The 25701-nt window shown below is 39.3% G+C and overlaps 1 protein-coding gene across 1 annotated transcript; it reads right to left on the bottom strand.

Moving 5' to 3' along the window:
- Positions 1-20376: 20376 nt before the first annotated feature.
- LOC134805750 (uncharacterized) lies at positions 20377-21246 on the bottom strand. The gene has a single exon (XM_063778985.1). It carries the CDS (start codon positions 21244-21246, stop codon positions 20377-20379), a length of 870 nt encoding a protein of 289 aa, XP_063635055.1.
- Between the last annotated feature and the right edge of the window lie 4455 nt (positions 21247-25701).

The raw sequence follows: 25701 nt of genomic DNA, 5'->3' as shown, positions 1-25701 counted from the left end.
TCCCATATTTTTTACGTTCACTGGTACATATGGTTTGACCGAGTAAATAGTAAATATACTAAATACTTTTTTAAATATTCGCGCTCGGGGCGATGGAAGTTTCATCGTTCCGTCGCCCCGCTCCATGCAACGACCAATCGCGTTAGCTCGCTGGCTCGTGCGCGGCAACTTTAAAGCAACGATAACGTTTTTGATGGTTTTTTGTGTTACGAATCATATTTCAAGCCGATTTTTACAGTATTCGACGAAAGAGAACTCATAATAAAAATCCCATATGATATTGATCTATTACCATTTTTAACCAGGCAATTAATGCACAACCCCATAAAACCTACCATACGGTATTATTTAGTGTACGATTAAATTGCAACGCTTGTACTTATTGTAATTTGGAAATAATGAGAGAAAAATAGCCTATTACCATTTTTGAGGACGGAAATATACTGAATTTAATAATAACCGTAGGTTACTTACTTTAAATGTAGGATACAGAATTATTTTTTGTGTGATTCATGCTTAATGTCATAAAGCAAATATTTCTCTATGAGTATAAATTTAAAAAATGTTATTAATATTTTTTACAAACTTTCTGTGATTTTTTATATTTTTACATTTTTTTTTAAATACCTAAATGTAATATATTTATTTGGATTATGTGTCGACGTAATCACTAGATTTATTATCTGTCCCATACACCGAAAATTTCAGCTATTACTAATTATTTCCATTCCGCCATACTAGCCGAGCGTACCTTTCTTGGCCTAAAGGGACTCATTAACGCGGAAGCATTAGGAATACATGATCAAACGAACTTCAAAGTGAAGTTCGATCAGTATTATATGAGTAAGCTTCATTCGAAGATATAAAAACCAGGTAGTCCTTTAACCTACTAGGCAACTCATCGCATGTTTAAAGTGGGTAGAAAAAACTTTAACTCGAACAGGTCTATCCCCACTTTTCCACCTAGCCTTGGTGGGTAGTAAAGCTTGCCGCCATTGCTCATTATTTTTAGAGACTATAAGTACTTTCTAAAGCAAAACTTTCTTTCTGGGTCTATGGGAGGGAGGGAAATTATATCTTCGAATGAAGCTTACTCATATAATACTGATCGAACTTCACTTTGAAGTTCGTTTGATCATGTATTATATTTCTTAAGCTTCATTCTTCAGATATAAAAACCAGGTAGATGTTAAGAGTTGAAAGTTTTGCTGCATTTCGCATGCAATAAAAAACTAAATTTTTATCCAATTATCATCATATATTTTGAAAAAATAGTTATAGGTACAATTATTCAACTATAATAACAGTTAATCGTCATCCGGAAGGCAAATGGCTCTGGCAAAATTGCCTTCATCAATCAATTGGCGATGGTAAAATCTAGCGAATGTTTCTGATGTTTTCGACCAGCCTGCAGCTTTCCGGATAGCATCGAGCGAAATGCCCGCGCGGTGTGCGGCAGACGTCGCAGCATGACGCGTGCTATGTGCGCTAAATGTTGCGACGTCAATGCCGCTCTCGCCAAGCACTTGCTTAATCCACCTGCTAATGGATTGAGCAGATGCGTTTTTGTAAGGTCTTTTAAATGTTAATAAAAGATTTTGGACACTTTCATTTCTGAATTCTGATGTTACATAAAGATAATCTTCTATAACAGTCGCGGGGCATATGTTTCTGTTATCTTGAAAATATGGTAGAAACAAAATTGGTTGATCACGACCCGCGGCCGATGTTTTTATTATATCACGAATCATAATCTTAACACCATTTGGGCTTACATTAATATTTTCTATTTTAATTAATGAAAGTGTCTGTACTCTGTGGTAGAAGAGCCGGCCGCAAAATTTCTAACCGACTTGATACCACGATGAAATGCACAATGGTTTCCCAGAAAAGTTATGCTAAGTCCGAATTCGATAGTCTGCCACGGCGGAACTTGCCGAAAGTACGAAAAAGAAGGCCACTTCCGGTGCGAAAAAAGGGGCTGATTTAACCCATCTGATACCGAGATAGTAGTTATGGCAGCAGTTAGAAATTTACATGTAGACACAGAAAAGCGAAGTCTGCCACTATTTTTTTTGCCGGAAGTGCTTGGCAGACGCTCTCAAAGGTGACCATCGGGACCCCTAAATTAACCCATCTGATACCACCATGAAACCAATGCCAGTCGGTAGGTATGAACTCTCATGTCAGGAATATATAAGTCTGCCAAGGCTTTTCCTGCCGAAACACCATGGCAGACGAGATTATGTAAGCAAGGTCGCCATCGGTTACCCTACACTAACCCATCTGATACCACCATGAAACCAATTCCATTCGGTAGGTATGAACCCCCATTTTAGGAATATATAAGTCTGCCAAGGTTTTTCCTGCCGAAACACCTTGGCAGACGAGATTATAAGCAAGATGACCATCGGTTACCGTACACTAACCCATATGATACCGCCATGAAACCAATTCCAGTCGGTAGGTATGAACCCTCATTTCATGAATATATAAGTCTGCCAAGGCTTTTCCTGCCGAAACACCTTGGCAGACTAGATTATGTTAGCAAGGTGTACATCAGTTACCCTACATTAACCCATCTGATACCTCCATGAAACCAATTCCAGTCGGTAGGTATGAACCCTCATTTCGGAAATTTTTAAGTCTGCCAAGGCCTTTCCTGCCGGAACTCCTTGACAGACGAGATTATGTAAGCAACATCCGCATCCGTGGGACCGGTATACGTGATTACTGTAGGCTTATTTATTACTTGCTTTTACATATTTGTATATTATTATGTTATTAATGAAATATATTTATAATTTATTAAACCTATACCTAATACATTGGGAATTCATTACCTGCATACGGCAGTAGTAGGGAGTAGTGGGTGAGTTCTGGCTCACTTAGCCAGGCCAACAGTCCCTCCCCCTTTTTTCCCTTGTTGAGGCCCTGCAACCTTACCTTGAACCCAACCTAATGTCATTTGTAGCTCGATTCTAACCTAATCTGTTTTTATTGCTTTTAGAAAATATTCTAATAACAATTATCTACTTTCGCAAAGTTAAATGTTGAATTCTTTATTTCGCAAAATGGAATTTTAATGTGACTATAATGTATGTGCAATCTACTTAGAAACTGGGTTTAGAAATATAAAAACACACATTTTATATAGGATAATAAGTTTATTCAAGTAATATTCTGAACATATATGATATAGTAACATCATTACTTATTCTGTGTACAGTGGAAAAAACATGCAAGTTGACATTTTTCGTTTTAAAATAAAGATAAACTAAACAGTATTTGCCACAAACTGATGTAAAAAAAACTTTGCAGTTGTTGATTACAATACCATATCTTAAGGCCCCAGTACACAATGGGCCATCGCCGGCCATTCCAAGGGACGCATTTATGCGTTAGAGGGAGCAAATGATATTGCTATCTCATTCTACCGCATGGCTGCGTCCCTTGGAGTGGCCGGCAATGGCCCATTGTGTACTGGGGCCTTTACAATTTCTCTCCATGAACATTTTATGATACCCAACCAACCTTCCGGTTTTCGCCCGAATGAATTAAAATATTCACCAACACCATTGACATCAATATAAATGGCTATCCGATGTCAGCCAGGTTTAAAATCCGGATCTAAATTGATAATAAGCAATTTAAACAGGTGAACAGGTAGCTGAACAAACATTGGCATTTTGTTGGCTGCAAATACATTCGATTCCACGCCTATATTCATTTTACTCATATAGTGTTACACAGAACTCATTTGCTGTCAAGAATTACCGACAATTGTCATGTTTATTTATTTATTTATTTATTTAAACCTTTGGGAAACAAACAGGCAAAAACAACACATATAGTAAATCAGATAACACATTCACAAGCCACACAGTTTCCACTAATGAATAATAACAGTTATGTTGCTCAGAATCTAACATTAAAACAATTCAAACTTAAACCTACTTTAACATTAATAGAATTTATTTACAACATGCATAACTCGAATACCTAACTTGAATTGATGTAATAACACACATAAAAACAACATGCGAACATTGGAAAGTATGATGTAACATAATTACTAATGGATATTATTTTTACCATTAACTGTACTTTTTATTGCAGAAACAAACTGTTGTAATGATAAATGAAATATATCAATATCAGAAAATTTTTCATTATAAGTTCTACACGCTCTAGCTAAAAAGCTATTTCTTGCATATGTAGTGCGCCCAAAGTCAATTGCAAAAAGGTTTGTGGAGCGAGTTCGCCGATTAGGACAGCGAATTGAAATTTTAGATAAAAGATTAGGTGAATCAATAAGGCCATGTAAGATTTTGAACAAAAAAATTTGATCTCTAATTTCTCTACGTGTTTGAAGAGACTCTAAATTGTCAGTGCTAAAAGATTTAAATTTATATTTCATTGTTCTAATAAATTTGTTCTGAATTTTTTCAATTGTGTGGATGTGAACATTGAAATGAGGATTCCAGACTGTAGTCGCGTATTCTAAGTTTGACCTAACAAATGCGTTAAATAGAAGTTGCAGAGTCTTAGGGTTTGTAAAATCCTTGCTTTGGCGGAAAATGAATCCCATCATTCTGTATGCTTTCGCTGAAATTTTGTCAATATGTGAAATAAATTGTAGTTCACTATCGAAATTTAAACCCAGATCCTTCACTTCAGATACAACTCTTAACGTTTTGTTATTTAAAGAATAATTATACTGTATTTTATTGCGTTTTCTTGTAAATGATATAGCACAGCACTTTTCTACATTCAGGTACAGCTCATTCATAGAACAATATAACGTCAGTCTATCAAGATCAGCTTGAAGTTTCATGCAATCATCGCTATTTTTTATAATACTATAAATTTTAGTATCGTCGGCATATAATAATAAATCAGAAAATTTGAAACAATCAACAACGTCATTAATGTAAATATTGAATAATAATGGACCCAAATGGGATCCCTGAGGTACGCCTGAAGATACGGGAACAAAGCTAGAAGTGTACCCCTTTATAGCAACTGCTTGCGTTCTGTCACGCAGGTAGGAGGTAAGCCATCTCAAAAGATTACCGTGAATTCCAAAAGTTTGTAATTTTTGAATAAGCAAAGAATGAGAAATTTTATCGAATGCTTTGGAGTAGTCGGTATAAATAACATCTACCTGATAGCCCTTATCCATTGCATTCGTCGCAAAATCAATCAACTGACATAAATTGGACTCAGTGGAACGTCTATTGATAAACCCATGTTGCTGATTTACCAATTTCGGTCGAACTGCGTAAAAAAGTGAATCGTAGATAATTTTTTCGAACAGTTTAGGGATAACCGACAACTTAGAGATACCCCGATAGTTTTTTATGTCATGTTTATTGCCACTTTTATGGATTGGAACTACGATGGATCTCTTCCAACAACATGGCAATGTCCCGGTCCTTAAAGAAAGATTGAATAGTAGGCATATGGGAAAAGCTAACCTTGCCCGACAGTTCTTTAAAAATATTGGATGTATTCCATCTGGTCCACAGCCTTTAGAAGTCACCAATCCCTTAAGGTAGCTTTCAACTAGAGAGGTAGTGATATTAACATTATTTATTAGGCAATTAGGAAACACAGTGTTATTTAATGCAATTGAAGTAGATTGGCAAGGTGCTTGAGAGTTAACATTATTGACGAAAACTGACTGAAAATAGGTATTAAATAAATCAGCGACTTCTTTGCCGCTATTACCAACACTATTGTCCAAGAAAAGTGTGTTGGGTATCCCGTTAACGCTCATCTTAGACTTTAAAAATGACCAAAAAGATTTTGAGTTATAACGAATGTTGTTTTCAGATCGTGAGATGAATAATTTGTAGCATGAATTTTCCATGGATTTAATCTTTGCCCTTAATTTTGAAAATGCTATGTAATCCGCGAGTCGTCCATAAATTTTCCATTTTTTATGGGTCTTTATTTTATTCTTAATCAATTTTATTAATGGTCGGGAGTACCATACGGGAAATTTATCTTGGCTAGAATTTATTATTTTAGTAGGGATCAGATCATCTATAATTCGGTTTAGAATATCATAGAAAGTATCCACAGCTATTTCTATGCTGTCTTCTGGAAGACAACGTTCCCAGTCCACTTTATCCAATTCTGCGTTTACAATGTCGTAGTCAGCTGCATAGAAACGCCGTACTATACGACGCGCTGGTTTTAAGTAATTATCACTCGACCCTATACAAGTCTGTCATGTTTCTTGTGACAATTGTCATTAGCTTCGCAAAATAAGTACTTAGTATTTGGCGATATAATGGAGTTTTTATTTTATTAACATGTTGGTGGCAAACAAGCACACCGCCCGTCTGATGGTAAGCGGTTACCGTAGCCTATGGAGGCCTGTAACGTCAGTACCAACTGTGATGTCGACAAGTGTCGCACCTGCCACCGTAGTGAAATAGAGGCCAGGCCCCAATTTCACATCGGTGACAGGTGCGACGAATTGTAAAATCACTATCGCTGACGTCACAGGCATCCATGGGCTACGATTACCACTTACCATCGGGCGGGCCGTATTCCTGTTTGCCACCATCATTGTATTATTTAAAAAAAACTTTATTATATCGGAAAAAACAGATATTTCTCCTGTGAAGTTTCTGACAATTGTCAAAGATCTAGAAGAATTGTAGGTAATTCTTGACAGGTAATGAGTTATATGTCGGAATTTCGTGACAATTGCAGTGTTTCTGTGACAATTGTCATAAACTTAGCAAGAGAAATATCTGTTTTTTTCCGATATCATAAAGTTAAAGTTAAAGTGCGGGAATGACGAACAAAGCAAAATCCTATACAAAAAGTGTGTTAAGCGAGCCCGAAGGGCGAGCTTCAGGCCGGGAGGCCGAAGGCCGACCCCGGCGGAGGGCCGAAGGCCCGGAGCCTCCACCCCGACTCCCAAAACGCGAGGCCGAAGGCCGAGCTGCGTGAATGCAGTTCCCCCAAGCGTTCTACAAAGTCAACTGTCTTGATAAGCGAAGCCGGCGGGCCGAAGGCCCGACGGCGAAGCGTCGAGGCTCGCGAAGGCCGAAGGCCGAGCTCCGCGTAGGGCCGAAGGCCCGAAGCGTCACACGAGAGGGGGAAGTTGGCCTACGGCCTTCGGCCTTCGGCCCGCCGTTTCGCTTGTCTAAGACACTTTTCCTATTGGGTCGTGTTTAAGCTCCAATTTCCCGCTTAGGCCCCGAAGCAAAACCAACCCTCCCAACTGTTTTAATAAGCGAAGCGGCGGGCCGAAGGCCCGACGCTGAGCTTCGAAACCCAGCGAAGGACGAAGGCCGAGCTCCGCGTAGGGCCGAAGGCCCGGAGCGTCCCTTACGAGTTCCCAAGCACGCGAGGCCAGGCCGAGCTGCGGGAATGTAGTGCTTTCACGCGGATCTTTTCGTCCTAGCAAAAGTACAACTTTATTTCTTTTACCCTTTGGAAAACAAACTACTACTACTACTACTACAACAAAAACAACAGCACAAACAACAATACATCAACAACAGCACCAACAACAAACTACAAGAAGACCGCGGGACCCTCGGGCCCCGCGCACAGGGCAAAATCTAGTCATACTATTTATTACCTCAGGAGCTACTAACACATACAGGTTGCTCCAAAGTAAAAAAATCGTAATTTGTTATGATACTTTGTATACTGGTTCTAAATACCATTGACGTGTAAAATTGTATTGATTTTATGAATGAATTATTGAATATTGAATATAAATACCCTAATGCATGGACACCCTGTATATCAACTTGAAAGAAAATGTTCAATATTTCTTTATAGTGCGACTCCTTAGCTCGATTTAGTATGGAGGTAGAGTCTGGCTAATAAAAGATGAACCTGCAAAAATGCGGTCCTGGTCTGACCCATCCTAAATCCTGTCCCATCCGGCAGAAAGCACGAAACTTGGCATGCAAACTTCAAACTTCAACATTTATTCAGCAAATAGGCCGCAAGGGCACTATAACACGTCAACATTGAATTTACATAAAAGCAAAAATAATATAACAATACATCAACAATTTTATAAAATACAACTAACTGCAACTATCAATTCAAACTAACGTAACTAACGTATTACAATTACTTAGAGATGTATACGGTCTCTTAATGTCGATTTACATTAAAGAAGCTATAATAATAATATAAAAAAATACGGGTATAAAAACACAAAAAAGAATCCATAATGTTTAGAGTTGTAAATGTCTATAAGTGTCAGAACTATAAGATTATATAGTTTATCAAATTATCCTTACAGATTATCCTCCAAGAGTCAAAATCCTGCATGCATATAGCTTTTTCGTTAATAAGAATAAATAGAAGTATAAACACGACGAGAAGTTAATATTTCCCCAACTTTTATATCCGTATTTTTAGTTGTTATACATTTTATGAAAACTATGAAAGCTACAATTAAAATGTCTAGAAGTATTGGAAAACATACTTCTCTTACCCTACCCACCTACCTAGTAAAATTCTCTACCAAATTGTCTTTGGAAGTATATTGTTGAATTTTTGCCCTTTTTTGGTACAAATTAGTAGTTTTTTTTTTTCATACTTGCAAAGACAATATTGTAGAGAATTTTATGGAAAATATACTTTTTTTAGACATTATTATTGTAGCTTTCACAGTTTTCATGAAAATGTATAAAAACTAAAAATAGGAATTTAAAAGTGGGGGTGATGGGGGGGGAAATATTAACTTCTCGTGAGTTCTGTGTGAGGCATATATTATTATTTATTTCTTTAACGCTAATGCACATTACACAATAATTATTTTAAGAGCTTAAATAATCATTTTCATCATCGTCGGAGGTAAAATTATCACTGCCTTCGTCTTCACTATTAATAACTATATCATCAACATGCAACGGAGTAGGCTCTTCGTCGAACCACAAAGGTTCGTAGTGCCCATTATTTAACGTCCAACCATACTCGGTGGCACTAAGTTTCACACAATATTTTTGAGTGGCATTAAGCCACATGGAGGCAATATATGCTGTTCTCAGAATTTTCTGTTTAATTGTCTCCCAACACGGTGGTATTGTATTCGAATTATAAGTTTTAACTTTATTTAAAAAATGTTTTGTATTGTGGGAGGTTGCAAAACTTTTTTGAAAAAGTAGCAGTCGCGCTGAATTAACACTTTGGCAATTTTTAATACCATGCATAGAAACTGTAAACTCTTAAATTGCATTTGTGGTATGTTTGTCTGATAAATTGAATTGTTCATTTAAATTTTCGAATGCATATTGAAAATGTTTGTCTTTTTTTAACAAATTAAATGGTTTCACTTTTCCCTGGCGATAAAAGCTGGCGGTGTAATCACACCCAGTAAAGGCATGAAATGCTGGTAAAGCGCGACAAGATGTAGCTTTATTGAATTATATTGGAATGATATAAAGTTAGAAAGCAACTGTGAGATCCTCGTATTTCAGCCCGTACAAGATTAGAACATTGAGCTTTATTGCTTAATATAAAAGTCCAGTTTTAAATAATTGACCTGATTATGATACGTTATGACTAAAGTTCTTTGGTGAATAACATTGTCCGTCACACATGACGTCAGCGCGTTACGCGTTACGCGTTACGCTGTCTCGAGTTTATAATTTTTTCCCCACCTCAAAAAGTGCTCAGCGCTGCTAAAGAAATTTTCACTTCAAAAAGTTTTGAGATGTAATGTGAAACCAAGTCGGTTATTTTAATCAGTGCCAGGGGGTGTTAAAACAGTATCAATAAGATATCTTTAATTTGTAATTTTTAGCGAGTTTTAGCGGTGGGCAAAGTAATCCGGTGATTTGGCATCCATACCAACATTGCCCACCACCAAAAACGGATTAGGGTTGTCACTTTCATCTAATTTACCCAACTTCGCATGTAAAATAAGGTTATGTTTGTACACTAAAGTAAGTTTATAAATATATACTGTATTTAATTTGTCTTATTATCCTTTACTTAGATGTTTTATCCCGTTAACTAATGAAAAACACAGCAAAAATCATATTTTTGGCCATTAAACTATTGTAACAGATTTTCTCAAAAGTGACAACCCTAGCCTTTGTAAAATGCTTAGGCGAGCCTTATATGGAAATGAGCAAAAACGGGTAGGCAACATTGCCCAGCAAATTTATTTAAAAGTTTTTACACTTATCGCTAAGTTATTAACAGGGAATGGTAGGATTGCCCAAAACCAGTGATCCTTAGACATCATCATCATACGAGCTGTATTTGAATACCAAATTGACGTGGGCAATGTTGGCGAAAACTCCGGATATCTTTGCCCACCCTCTATAACGCAAAAAAATGGGTAAAAACACGATAAAAATATTTTTTCTTCAAATAAACTGATGCGTTTGATCACAATGGACGTGCTGAGCAAAAAAAGAAATTACGATGTGTTTTTTTTTTGAGAAATTCGTGTTTTTTTTTAAATGCGGGCAAAGTTGGTGATAATGACCGGTACCTACTCTTCGAAGGCCGCAAAAATATATGACATGCTCTTATGGTTCTACAAATAAGATCGTGTCAGATATTTTTGCGGCCTTCGTTGTGTGTTGTGTAACATAAATTGCAGGTGACTGTATATTAGGAATAATTATTTTATTTAGTTTCAACGAAAGTTTCAAGTTTAGTACGAAAATACTTCAGATATACAATATGCACAAAATGTAGACCTAATCGAAATAAAACATTGCTTTTTATAGTAAATTTTTTTTAAAAACATTCGATACATAGGTATACATAACAATAACCAGGCCACAGCGGTATTGGCCTGTAAGCTTTATCTCAGTCTCCAAAGCCGCAAAAACTCGCTAGTACTTCGTGCTGGTCTAGCCGTTATTTTTTCTTGAAGATTTTCAGAGAACAGCACGTACACGCATTATACATATAGACGGAACGAACGGCATAATCATAATCATTTATTCGTCGCAATCCATGGTATTACAGATCTAGGTACAAGACTTTCAGGTATTACTTATACGAATTACATAACGCTTCCTGTTAATAGGCAATATTTTAAGATAAAAGTTCTATAATATATTACAAGATTACAATTGTCATCAAAATTAATTGACGTACAGAAGTCAAATACGTTTTTAAAATGACGCAAAATGAAAATTAATCCCAATCAGTAAAGGATGAGTCTTTAAACTTTTTTCATTTTAAGCGAGTTTTGATTTGAAGGAACATAATACTTAAATTCGACTGTAATCGTATTGTTTTAAGATAGTTTACTGAGGTTTTCAACCATTATGACCCGTAAATAACAGCAAATCAAATTTAAAGGAGACGCGAGCTGATATTTATGTACCCTATTTTTTGAAATACAATTTATCTACTGGTATACTTTCTCGTGTGCGTATATGATTTAATGTCAAATCAAGCTGTCATTTTTATTTGAAGAATTATACGTGTGCTCCGGTGCAGCCCCAGCGGGCATCTGACTTGAAGAAGAATTTTGAGTGATGTCGTCAATGTATGGAAATTGTTCGAAGGTTTACATTTGAGATTGAATTTCTGTGTTGTCTTTGTGAGTAAAAATATAAATCTTGAATTGTCTAGCTTTCAAAATCACACAATAATTCAATTACTGTCAAAGACAAAATTGTTTTGCTTCTTTCTCAAACGGAACTCCATATTTTGATATTTTGATACTTTTAGTGTCGATTTGTAGAGAATAACAGCAAATTAAAAATATAATGGCATGAAGAGTCGGTACACGGTTTCTTCGTGAACAAATTTACGTGTAATAATAATAATTATAATCCGCCCACGGCTCCCGCTACCGGTGGTATAGTGCGACGCATGAGATGGACTCGAGACATGAACGAGAATGTCATGCGCGCCTATTATAGGGTTACAGAGGGGGGAACACAGCTGTCCGCCTACCGTTCGAGAATACTGCCTCTGTTTCAGACTCTTGAACCCACCATCACCGTGTCGGAGCAGCGATTATCGGATCAGGTGCGCGTCATTCAGCGGCTAAAGCGCTTGGATGACGCGACACTTGATCGGCTTCGCCAGGAGGCTCTCTCTGCTCGCGCGGACTCCATCTCGGTGCGGGATCTGCCTGCCACGTCGCCGGATCCGGTGCCCGCACCCGACCTGGCACCGGGGGCGCCACGGGTTGATTTCTGTACCGACGAGGGGGACCTCGTGAGTCAGAATGTGAGTACAACTGCTAATGAGCAACTGAGGAGGACTTTGGAAGGGGTGATTACGCAATATCGCGCCACAACCAACTCTAGGTCACGATTACCACGTCTGCCTATGAATAGACGCAATCTAGCGCTAATGGGAGCCCTAAACGCTTTACTAGAGCCACATTTACGGACTAGTAAAGATTTAGATGATACGCACTCGATCTTGTACTGCGGAGCCATCGCGGCGTGCCGTGTTGCTCGCGTCAAGTTCCCGGACGCTGAACGTGCACCTAGGACCGTCGGAGGTGTCCCTGCATGGCAAGCGCGGATCGAGCGACGTATCAGCTCGTTTAGGACTCTCATCGCAAAGCTAATCTGCTTCAGGGGGGGCAACAATCGCCCCCGAGTAATGCGCTTTGTGAACCAGGCGTTCGTGGGGACGGATATCAGGCCCCGCGACTACATGGCCAATGTCACAGAGCGCATCGACTTTCTAAAGCAGAAAGTCTATGCATGGGCAAACCGTATTCGCCGTTACAGAGAGCGTGTGGAGCGATTCCAGCAGAATCGCCTTTTTCAAAGTGACCAAAGGAAGGTGTACCGAAAGTGGGAGGAAACCAACCTTCGTACGCCCGACACGCGGCCGCCGGATGCTACTGCCATGACTGACTTCTGGCGTAGCATCTGGTCGATGCCTGTCGGACACACCGAGGGGAGTTGGATGAGTGTTATCGAGCGTGAGTGCGAGTCCATCGAACCTATGAGGGCAGTTACCATCAGCCCCGATGACGTAAGTTGTGCCATCCGCACGGCCCAGAACTGGAAAAGTCCTGGGCCGGATGGATTGCACAACTTCTGGCTAAAATGGTTTCGATGCTCGCACTCCTGCTTGGCAGCACAATTTCAACAAGCCCTCGAGCTTGGTTCTCTCCCACCTTCCTTAACAACTGGTGTCACCTTTCTGCTCTATAAGTCCGGTAGTACCACGGAAGCGAAGAACTACAGACCCATCACATGCTTGCCTACACTCTACAAGCTCCTTACATCCATTTTGGGAACAAAAATCGACGCGCACATTGTCGCAAACAATATTTTGGCCTCTGCTCAAAATGGATGTAGGGTTGGGTCCCGTGGTACTAAAGAGCTCCTCCTCATAGACATGACCATCTGCCAACAAATCCGGCGGACCAAGGGGGCCCTCTCAGCCGCTTGGATTGACTACAAGAAGGCCTATGATTCGGTGCCTCATTCATGGCTGGGGAGGGTCTTAGAGCTGTACAAAGTTGATGCAGCTTTGAGAGCCTTCCTAAGCGCGTGTATGGGGCAGTGGACCACAGTCCTTCGTCAACCAGAAGGCGGGGATGACCAACCTGGCCCACAGGATTTTATAAGGATTGAGCGAGGAATCTTTCAGGGCGACAGTCTGAGTCCGCTATGGTTCTGCCTAGCTCTGAATCCCCTCAGCACCCTGCTGAAGGATTTGGGACTAGGTTGCCGGCTTCGGAGAGAGGGTGAAGTTATTTCTCACCTTCTGTACATGGATGACCTCAAATTATTTGCACCAAATACCCAAGGCTTGTTGGAGCTACTGAAAACAACCGAAGTTTTCAGTAGTGCCATCAACATGGAGTTTGGTGTCGATAAATGTGCGGTTATGCATGTACAGTGGGGGAGGGTTGTAAATTCAACAAATTTACAACTTTCTGAGACAATGTCTTTCAGATCTATCTCTGAATCAGAAACCTATAAATACCTTGGTATGTCACAGTCGTTGGGTATTGAGGACGAGGGTATTAGACGGTCGGTGAAGGAGCGCTTTTTCAGTCGGCTCACAAAAGTCCTTAACAGTCTTTTGTCAGTAGGCAACAAAGTGCGCGCCTTCAACGCCTGGGTAATGCCCCTCCTCACATACTCCTTTGGCATACTAAGGTGGACTCAGACCGAGCTGGACGCCCTGGATCGGAGGGTCCGATCACTGCTCACCACACATCGCATGCTACACCCACGCTCGTCAGTTATGAGATTGTACATCCCACGGAAGTGTGGAGGCCGAGGCTTCCTAAACGCCAAGGATCTCCACAACCGCGAGGTGTACAATCTCAGGAATTATTTCCTTAACAACGAGTGTGGGATGCATCGTGATATGGTGGCAGTAGACAGGAACCTCACGCCGCTCTCCTTGGCAAACGAGAACTGGCGCAAACCTGTGGTACTAAGTACTGCGGATCGCAAGGCGGCATGGGAGAATAAGGTGCTACACGGGCGGTTCTACAAGGCCCTCACGGGACCCGATGTGGACCTGCTCGCGTCGGTGAACTGGTTACGATTCGGGGACCTCTTCGGAGAAACCGAGGGTTTTGCCTGTGCAATTGCGGACGAAGTGATGATGACGAACAACTATCGGAAATATATCCTGAAGGACGGTACGGTCGACATTTGTCGGGCATGCCGCCGTCCCGGAGAGTCACTCAGGCATATCATTTCCGGTTGTTCTCATCTTGCTAATGGTGAGTACTTGCACAGACATAATCTCGTAGCCAGGATTATTCACCAGCAACTTGCTCTTCTATACGGCCTTGTGGACCGCGAAGTACCGTACTACAAGTACTTACCTGCACCTGTTCTCGAGAATGGTCGTGCCACGCTCTATTGGGATCGATCTATCATCACTGACAGGACTATTGTCGCCAATAAGCCTGACATCGTGCTGATAGACCGATCGCAGCGCCGGGCCGTGCTCGCCGACGTCACCATCCCCCATGATGAGAATCTCGTGAAGGCCGAGAAGGACAAGTCCAGCAAGTACCTAGACTTAGCTCATGAGATTACCGCCATGTGGGATGTTGACTCGACGATCATTGTTCCGATAGTTGTGTCAGCGAACGGTCTCATAGCGAAGAGTCTCGACCAACACCTAGAGAGACTCTCGCTGGGTGGTTGGATCAAGGGTCAGATGCAGAAGGCGGTGATCTTGGACACGGCGCGGATAGTCCGCCGGTACCTCTCTCTGCAGCCCTGACCACCGGTAGCTTGGGCCTTGCCCCGCTGCTGGCGGGGTAGCCTAGGGTAGGTTAGGTTTTTTATAATGTGTTTATATAATTTTTTATTGTTTTGTAAGTGTTTTTATATTTTACTTTTATACTCACATTGTAAAACCCTAACCTAAGACCCTAATTGAATAAAGAGAATTATAATATAATATATATTATAGTGGTTTTCCGGGTCAAGGTCCGGGTCCGAGTCCGGGTCCGAGTCTGAGTCCGAGTCCGGGTCCGAATCCGTGTCTGAGTCCGTGTCCGGGTCCGAGTCCGAGTCCGGTTCCGAGTCCGGTTCCGAGTCCGGGTCCGAGTCCGAGTCCGGGTCCTAGTCCGAGTCCGTGTCCGAGTCCGAGTCCGGGTCCGAGTTCGATTCCAAGTCCGGGTCCGAGTCCGGGTCCGAACCGGATCCGGGTATGAGTCCGGTTCTGGGTCCGAGTCCGGGTCGCAGTCCAAGTCAAAATCGAAATTCGAAATCACCAAACGTGTACTATGCGTCGTTGAAGAGTTTTGTTCTGGTCATCATCAGCAGTTCCACTTCATCAAATGCGACAGTTTTTAATGTAAATGCTTGATTTTATGATGAAAATACAAAAAAAATCTATACTTATGCCTTTAATATTTGAGGAGTTCCCTCGATTCCTTATGGATCCCATCATTAGAACTCGAGCTTGACAAAAATGTGGCTTTAAAACTTGACTTGCTTAACAAACATAACGAAGAGGAAAAATCGCCAAACGTGAACTATGCGTGGTTGAAGAGTTCTGTTCTGGTCATCATCAGCAGTTCCACTTCATCAAATGCGCCAGTTTTTAATGAAAATCCTTAATTTTCTGATGAAAATACAAAAATGTCTATACGCATGCCTTTAAGATTTGAGGAGTTCCCTCGATTCCTCATGGATCCCATCATCAGAACTCGAGCTTGACAAAAATGTGGCTTAAAAACTTGACTTGCTTAACAAACATAACGAAGACGACAAATCGCCAAACGAGACCTATGCGTCGTTGAAGAGTTCCGTTCTGATCATCATCAGCAGTTGCACTTCATCAAATGTCACTTTTTTGAATGTGTATGCTTAATTTGATGATAAAAACCCAAAAATCACTATATGTATGCGTTTAAAATTTGAGGAGTTCCCTCGATTCCTCATGGATCCCATCATCAGAACTGGGTTTTGACAAAAACGGAACCAATCTGTATGCATATACATACAATCAAAAAACTAATTTTCAAAATCGGTCCAGGAATGACGGAGATATAGAGTAACAAACATAAAAAAAATAAAAAAAACATACAACCGAATTGATAACCTCCGTCTTTGAGATTTGGAAGTCGGTTAACAAACTAATATTAGCCCAAAATCTAAAATAAATGAAGTACCGATCACATAAAAAGTAAAAAATTAAATTAAGTAAATAAAAACAGGAAGGTATCATAAAATGTTAATGAAGAGAAATTGTAAGAGATGGTATTATGCCAACCAACAACTGCAAAGTTTTTTAACATCGGTTTGTGGCAAATACTGTTTAGTTTATCTTTATTTTAAAACGAAAAATGTCAACTTGCATGTTTTCTCCACTGTACACAGAATAAGTAATGATGTTACTATATCTCATATGTTCAGAATATTACTTGAATAAACTTATTATCCTATATAAAATGTGTGTTTTTATATTTCTAAACCCAGTTTCTAAGTAGATTGCACATACATTATAGTCACATTAAAATTCCATTTTGCGAAATAAAGAATTCAACATTTAACTTTGCAAAAGTAGATAATTGTTATTAGAATATTTTCTAAAAGCAATAAAAATAGATTAGGTTAGATTCGAGCTACAATGACATTAGGTTGGGTTCAAGGTAAGGTTGCAGGGCCTCAACAAGGGAAAAAAAGGGGGAGGGACTGTTGGCCTGGCTAAGTGAGCCAGAACTCACCCACTACTCCCTACTACTGCCGTAAGCAGGTAATGAATTCCCAATGTATTAGGTATAGGTTTAATAAATTATAAATATATTTCATTAATAACATAATAATATACAAATATGTAAAAGCATAAAGTAATAAATAAGCCTACAGTAATCACGTATACCGGTCCCACGGATGCGGATGTTGCTTACATAATCTCGTCTGTCAAGGAGTTTCGGCAGGAAAGGCCTTGGCAGACTTATATATTCATGAAATGAGGGTTCATACCTACCGACTGGAATTGGTTTCATGGCGGTATCAGATGGGTTAGTGTACGGTAACCGATGGTCATCTTGCTTATAATCTCGTCTGCCAAGGTGTTTCGGCAGGAAAAACCTTGGCAGACTTATATATTCCTAAAATGGGGGTTCATACCTACCGAATGGAATTGGTTTCATGGTGGTATCAGATGGGTTAGTGTAGGGTAACCGATGGCGACCTTGCTTACATAATCTCGTCTGCCATGGTGTTTCGGCAGGAAAAGCCTTGGCAGACTTATATATTCCTGACATGAGAGTTCATACCTACCGACTGGCATTGGTTTCATGGTGGTATCAGATGGGTTAATTTAGGGGTCCCGATGGTCACCTTTGAGAGCGTCTGCCAAGCACTTCCGGCAAAAAAAATAGTGGCAGACTTCGCTTTTCTGTGTCTACATGTAAATTTCTAACTGCTGCCATAACTACTATCTCGGTATCAGATGGGTTAAATCAGCCCCTTTTTTCGCACCGGAAGTGGCCTTCTTTTTCGTACTTTCGGCAAGTTCCGCCGTGGCAGACTATCGAATTCGGACTTAGCATAACTTTTCTGGGAAACCATTGTGCATTTCATCGTGGTATCAAGTCGGTTAGAAATTTTGCGGCCGGCTCTTCTACTACTGTGTGCAGTACATATAGCTAACAAAATCGACAGTTTTTTAGTTAATTTTTCAAGACCAATTTCCCTGTTAGGAGTCCATGAAGCAATATGATTTAGGACCACTTGAGGGTCCCATGTATTACTATATTTAGGAATCATGGGTTTTAATTTGTATACACCTTTCAATAATCTTTTAATTTGGTCATCTGAGGTGCTCCTAGATCCAAGTAGGAGCGACAGTGCGGATCTATGACTATTTAATGATCCGTATGATGATCCTTTATTAAATTCCTCCGTTAGAAATGACAGAACAGCAGAAATCGAACCCCTATAAAAATCTATATTATTATTTAAACAAAATTTCCACCACAATTTATAAGAAACGTCATACTGACGTAATGTATTTTTCGAGATAGAAGCTAGCATGAGACTCAGTGACGCATCTGGGGTTCCTCTACTTGAAAACGCGCTCCGGAGAGCTTCGCGGCCGCCAGGGTAAACTGGGTCAATTTCTGATTCCGAGTTCTGGAACAACGAAATTGATCAATGTACGATTATTTGGGTCAAAATATATTATATCAGATATTATTAATCTTAATAATAGCGGGAACCACGGTTGGGACGGCCAATACGGGAATACTAGTATACCCGTGGCGTTGTCGTATATGATTTTATGTAAACACTTGAGAACGAGTGCGAAAGGCGGAAACGCATAAAAAAATGTATTGTACCAGCTAATTGTAAAGGCGTCAACGGTAAGAGCGTCAGGGTCTGGTTTCCATGATACATAATGTCTGACATTTGGCAGAGGTACGAGAAGCGAAGAGGTCAATTTGTGGCAATCCAAAGTGTAAGGTTATCTGGTCAAAAGCTTCCTTACTCAAATTCCATTCAATATCTGGATTAATTGTTCTGGATTCCCTGTCTGCATCTACATTATCCTTAGTGTTGATGTAAGACGCGAACAACCATATCTTACGCTCTTCGCACCACTGCCAAATAGACCTTGTTAGGCTATTTAAGTGGGGGAACTGGATTCCTCCCATCCGATTGATGTAACTAATCGCGGTGGTATTGTCGACACGTAACAACAAGGCACAGTTATATTTATTACGCGCAAAGCATTTTAGACCTAGAAAGACCGCTAACAATTCCAAATAATTTATGTGGAATGTTTGTTCTTCGTCTTTCCATGCGCCGTTTGCACACATACCGCCGCAGAATGCACCCCATCCAGTACGCGACGCGTCTGTAAATATTTCCAAATCGAATTTCGAGTTACCTAAATGACAAGAAATTTCATAAATATTGTTACTCCACCAAATCAAGTCAGGTAAAATTTCAGACGAGAGTTTTACTTTTACTTCATAATCCCGATATTTTTGAATAGCAAGGAATTTGTACCTTTCGAGCAACTTAGTATACAACCAGCCGTATTTAGCTGCTGGGCATGCGGCTGTTAGTACTCCTAACAATTGAGCATACTCTCTTATTGTGCAAACAGGTAATTTAATAAACTTTTTCAATAGCTGTGCTATGTTGTTACGTTTCTCTAAAGGAAGGGATATTGACATTTCCACTGAGTTGTAAACAAAACCTAGAAATTTACAGCACTGTTGGGGCTGTAAAGAACTCTTGTTATAATTTACAACAAATCCTAAGCACTCAAGTAGACGAAGAGTCTCTTCTACGTTTTGTTTACATTCGCGATAATCCCTTCCAATACATAAAATATCATCCAGATATATAGTCGATGTAAATCCTTGTTTCCTTAAGTATGTAACTACTTCTTTCATGATTTTGGTGAAAGTTCTAGGTGCTACTGAAAGTCCATATGGCAATGCGGTAAATTCGTATGTAATATTGTTATATTCGAATCTCAAATACTTTCTATCGGCATTAGCTATAGGTACTAGTAGGTATGCCTCCTTTAAATCGATGGTAGCCATGAATCCATTTTTAGGAATTAATTTTGAAGCGGTCCTAAAGTCTTCCATTTTAAAATGGGATTTACCAACAAACTTGTTAAGATTTTTTAGGTTGAGAATGAACCTATAGCTACCATTCGATTTAGGGTGTAAAAATACCTTTGATATAAACTGATCATTGCTTTGTTGACATTCAGTAATAGCACCTAAATCAATTAAATTTTGAATAGCTAAATTCATTTCATGATTCTCATGGCATGAAAATGAATTGACAGGTTTTACAGATTGAATAATAGGCCCGGTAAACGGAATTGGAAATCCGTATTTTATCCAGTCTAATATGGTCCTATTATTCGTAACATTGACCCAACAATTATAAAAAGCATTAAGCCGACCGGCGTGTACCTGAGTTACTGTCGCGCTTTCGCACGTGGCCTGGTGTAAGCTGTCTTGGGCTGCGGCTGCGCGGGGGTCGGCGCTGCCGGTCTGTAAGCTGCCGGCGTGCTCCAGCGTGGCCCGCCGCGCCCTCGTCGGCTCGTCGGTTGGAAGCGAGCGGGCCTCGTCCAGTTTCCCCGGTACCGAGAGTACGATGGACCTGCAGTCTGAAATGTATTTGAGCTGGCTGGGGTCGTGACTGTCTTTTTAATCTGAGAGCTTTGTTTTTCGATCGCCTTTGATGCCTTAATCTTTTCTGAGAGCTTACTGCTGAAGAGGGTCTCGTCTCTCTCGACATCTTGAATCAGATTGAGAAAGACTTTGTCTAATCCTGGAGTGACCAGTTTTACTCTGGCCTGCGTTTCTGAGTAATGTAGGTCAGATAAAATCCGACATCCGTCAGATAGGATTTTTATCGCTTGTACCTTACTTTGTTTATCATCGGTCGTTAGAAGTAAGGTCATGGCTCTGTTTATAGCAGATAATCCAACGCCTAACTGCTGTTGTTCTGCTTCGATTTTCTTGTCGCGACCTCTTGCTATGTCTGTAACTGCCGCAGAGATTTCGGCATTTAAGGACGGTGCTCTTAATAATTTACAGTTTTCTGGTATACTGTACTCTTTTATGAGTTTGTCCTTGGCTTCTTTGTCCATACCTTTACGTAATATAGGTAACCATCTTTGTGCCAAGTCGGGATGGATATTTTCGCCATATTTTGGAGCATCGTCTGTGGCCTCCCCAAGAGCTGTCAGTAACTCCGCGTCCAGTACAGGGGCTGTCTCAATATCACCTGCCTCCGCTTGAGGTTGCGGTGGCGGTTCTTCATTCGAATTTGGGACAGGCATTTCCAATTCTTCGTTATTTGAGAAGTTATCTGAGAAGCGCGCGGTAAGATGAGAAGCGCGCGGTAAGCAAGCGAGCCGGACGTGTCCACAGTGCATCTATTATTTAAAATATTAATAATTACCCCTTCAAATAGAAACTGACTCTTAAACTAATAGTAATAGTCTTCATATTCCTGTGCGAGTGATAAGGACTTACGAACATACGTTGCCGTGTTGTTTACTACTTAACTCGCTTGACGACAGCATCGTGGTGTATGCGGTTTCTTACCTGAACAATAGTGTATTGAGCCTTAACTGCATACAAATACGGACTAAAATACAAACTCGTGCAATTATGAGTGTGACACCTCGTTCGCCTAAAAATTCCATAGGAGGATCCCAACCCGACTTATCAAGACTAGCAGATGAAGATCCTTCAGATAAACCTCAAATAACGTTTAGAAAGCGTAAAGAACCCGACCCGGACTTATCATTACGGGAAGACATTCAATGTCTCAGAGCTGATATGAAATCGTTTCTGAATACTTTCACTGCTTCCCAAAACGTGTTGATGAGTAAAATGCAGCAAGATATCGCGGAAATAAAGGACCAAATAAGTGAAATAAGGGTATCTACATACAAAGTGACTGAAGAACAAAATAACCGAAAAATTGAATTAAACCAGGTAAAAACTCAGTGTGCTCAAAACCAAACCAGTATCAACTGTCTCCGAAGTGATATGGATATTGTAAAAAACTCACAGCCATCCTCATCGCAGTCATGTAACTTGGTAGACTATGAACAAGTTCTTACGGAGCTCCAGGATCGGACGCAAAGGCAGAAAAATATTATTATCATCGGTATTCCGGAGCTGAGCGCAGAAAATAAATCTGATAAAATAAACTACGACATAAACGAAGTACAGAAAATTATTCAGTCTGTAGACATGAACTGCCCCGCGCCGCTGAAAATTTATAGAATTGGTAAACAAACCGGTGACAAGACCAACCGCCCAATCAAAGCGTATTTCGAAACCGAGAAAATTGCCCTAAATATCCTACGTAAAAGGAGTACCATAAAAACTGGAATAAAAATTTACGCAGACCAGACCTACAAACAACAACAATATTTAAAGTGCCTTCGGGACGAACTATCACAGCGTCAGAAAAACGGTGAACAAAATTTAGTCATTAAATACATAAAAGGTAACCCAGCGATTATCGAACAACCTCCAAAAAACTAATGGGCCCACAAACTTCATCGCCAACTAATACCTACGGCGACACATCAATCGAATCCGACAAAGTTAACTATTATATACTCGACAAATACCAAGAAATATCCTGTAACTCGATTTCCCTTAACTTCCTCTATGCTAATGTGCGAAGCATAGTTACACCAGGGAAATTTGATGAGCTCCAGTGTATTCTAAAAAGTATTCCGAAAACAACACACCTAGTTTTGCTTACTGAAACCTGGATAAAAACAGAAGATGAAGCCAAACTACTACAACTACCAGGATATTCTCATTACTTTAGTACAAGGACTGACACAATAGGCGGTGGTGTATCAATATTTATCCACAACAGCATTGATCACATCCCGACTTTTGAACAATACTCAGGAGGAAACAATTATCTATGGGTATCACTAACAAAACATAACCTCAATATTGGAGTGGTATATAGGCCCGGTAGAACAAATCTTAGCGAATTTTTAACAACGTTTGAACAGCAACTTGAACTACACAAGAGATCGATCGTATTTGGCGACTTTAATATCAACCTCCTGTCACGTGACCAAACAACAACACAATATATTTCTACAGTCGAAGAATCCGGTTATTGCATCCTGAATAATATCGAAGAACAATTCTGCACCCGTGAGACGACAACATGCAAGACGATCCTGGACCACGTCTACACCAATCTACTAGAAGATCATTTTAATTTCCATATCATAGACTCAGCAATGTCCGACCACAAACACATATACTTAGAACTATTAAAAAGATATCCAAAACGAAAAAACAAAATAAAATATGAGGCAGTGGACTATGATAAACTACACAAAATAATATTGGATCAAAACCTCACAAACAAAGACCATGCTTACTCCGAACTAGAAAAATACATCAAGACAGCTATAGAACGGTCGAAGACTGTAAAAACCAAAATATTGAACCTTCCCAAGGATGATTGGATTAACCAAACTATTATCTCGGCGATTACTACAAGAGACGAACTGTGGCGAAAACTAAAGAAAGAACCTAACAACGAAGAAATACGCAAAAAATTTATACAAGAGAGAAACAAATTAACAGCCAACATCACCAAAACTAAGAAAAATTATTACCATAGCGCATTTGCTAAGTGCAAAAATGACCCAAAGAAGATGTGGAGCCTCATAAACGCGTTGTCCAAAAACAAAATTACATCTCATTACATTCCCCCTAAACTCCAGTATCAAGATAAAATATTTACAGAACCACAACAAATTTGCGAGTGCTTCAATGAATATTTTACAACTATTGGCTCTAACTTATCTAACGATATTCCAACTCGATTTAGACAAATAAATAATGTACCCTTAGATATAAATACTAAAAATGAGCTAAAACAACTAAAACCAACTTCAGTTGATGAGATATTAAAAATCATTACTTGCCTAGACTCAAACGTAAGTGCTGGAGTAGACGGTATTAATACAAAGACCCTGAAATGCATAAAAAATTCAATAGCGAATGAACTAACTGATTGTATAAACACGTGCTTCAGTAATGGCGAGTTTCCAGACTCCCTCAAGATCGCAAAAGTATCGCCAATTTACAAGTCTGGGTCGAAAATAGAGCCTGGTAACTACCGCCCAATCTCCGTCTTACCGACAATCTCTAAACTTTTCGAAAAAATTATTCATGACAGACTATTTAACTACCTAAACTCCATTAAATTTTTGTTTAAAAGACAATACGGTTTTCGACCAAAAAGCAATACAACTTCTGCTACTATAGACCTTGTTACTAAATTAAAGAACAATATAGACTCAAAAAATATTGCATTAGGGGTTTTTGTCGACCTGAAAAAGGCATTCGACACAGTCAGCCACCCTTTGCTCTTAAATAAATTAAAACAAATCGGAATAAAAGACAAGGCATACAGCATATTCGAGTCCTACCTTACAAATAGGCATCAAATAGTTAAACTAGGTCAGCATGAAAGCTCTCCCCTGCCTATAAATTGTGGTGTACCACAAGGTTCGATTATAGGTCCCTTGCTCTTTTTAATATATGTAAATAATTTACATGAAGCAGGACTACAGGGCCATTTAACCTTATATGCGGACGACACTTGTTTGTTTTATTTTGGATCCTCGCTCTCCAGTATAATCCAACAGGCACAGCAAGATCTAGACCTACTTTTCAACTGGTTTCAAAGTAATTTATTAACTATTAACACCGCTAAGACGTGTTATGTTATCTTTTCAGCTAAAAATAAAAAAATTGAAGAAAATCTAAACTTGTATATAAATGGCGAACTTTTAGAAAAGAAAGACCACAAAAAGTACCTAGGCTTGATCCTTGATAGTCAACTCACGTGGAAAGCACATATAGCTAAAACAAAACCTAAAATAACGTCTCTAACAGCCGCTATGCGCAATATTTCAAACTGCCTTCCTAAACAAGTTCGTATTAATATTTATAATGCCCTAATTAAACCCCACCTGGAATACCTTGCTGAAATCTGGGGCAATGCAGCAATGACCAATCTCAAAGATCTCCAGATTGCGCAAAACAAAGTTATTAAAATACTATTCAATTACGACTATCTAACACCTACAAAAACACTATATCAAAAAACAGGTCTCATGAACTTAAAACAAATTCACGTATATAAAACATGTCTTTTAATACGTAAAATACTAGACGGTACTATACATTCGGAAATTACCTTCAACACAAAAAGTAAATACCAAAGAATAAAACTCAGAAACGCGGATCACTTAGCACTACGTTTCCCTAGAACCAGATACGGAACCCTAAATTTGATGCATGATGGTGCTAAATTATATAATAACCTACCTAAAACTCTGAAAGATATCAAACCATTTAATACTTTCAAAAGCAAATTAAAATTACATGTTATAAACAATATCACATAACAGATAACACTAATAGTATCATCTAATCTAAATTATCACCAGTAAAAAAAAAAATCTTTAATAAATTAATTTCATTTAAAACACCTGCCAAAATTAAATAATAAAAGTTATTTACCTACTTCTGCGATTGTATATAGTTAATTTATATAAACAGATAAAAAAAAACTGCAGATCTAAAAAGCTAAACTAATTACTATAATTAAAATAATAAAAAAAAAGAAAAATACCTACATAGAACGTAATATAAAATTAATACATATATGCATAAAAACAGGCTTAAAACTCCTATTTTCATCTCAATTAAAATTAAAATATACA

This window comes from Cydia splendana, unplaced genomic scaffold, assembly GCF_910591565.1.
Source record: "Cydia splendana unplaced genomic scaffold, ilCydSple1.2 scaffold_57_ctg1, whole genome shotgun sequence".
Lineage (NCBI taxonomy): Eukaryota > Metazoa > Arthropoda > Insecta > Lepidoptera > Tortricidae > Cydia > Cydia splendana.
Note: the sequence above shows the minus strand (reverse complement) of the source record. Positions and strands in the feature narration are given on the sequence as shown.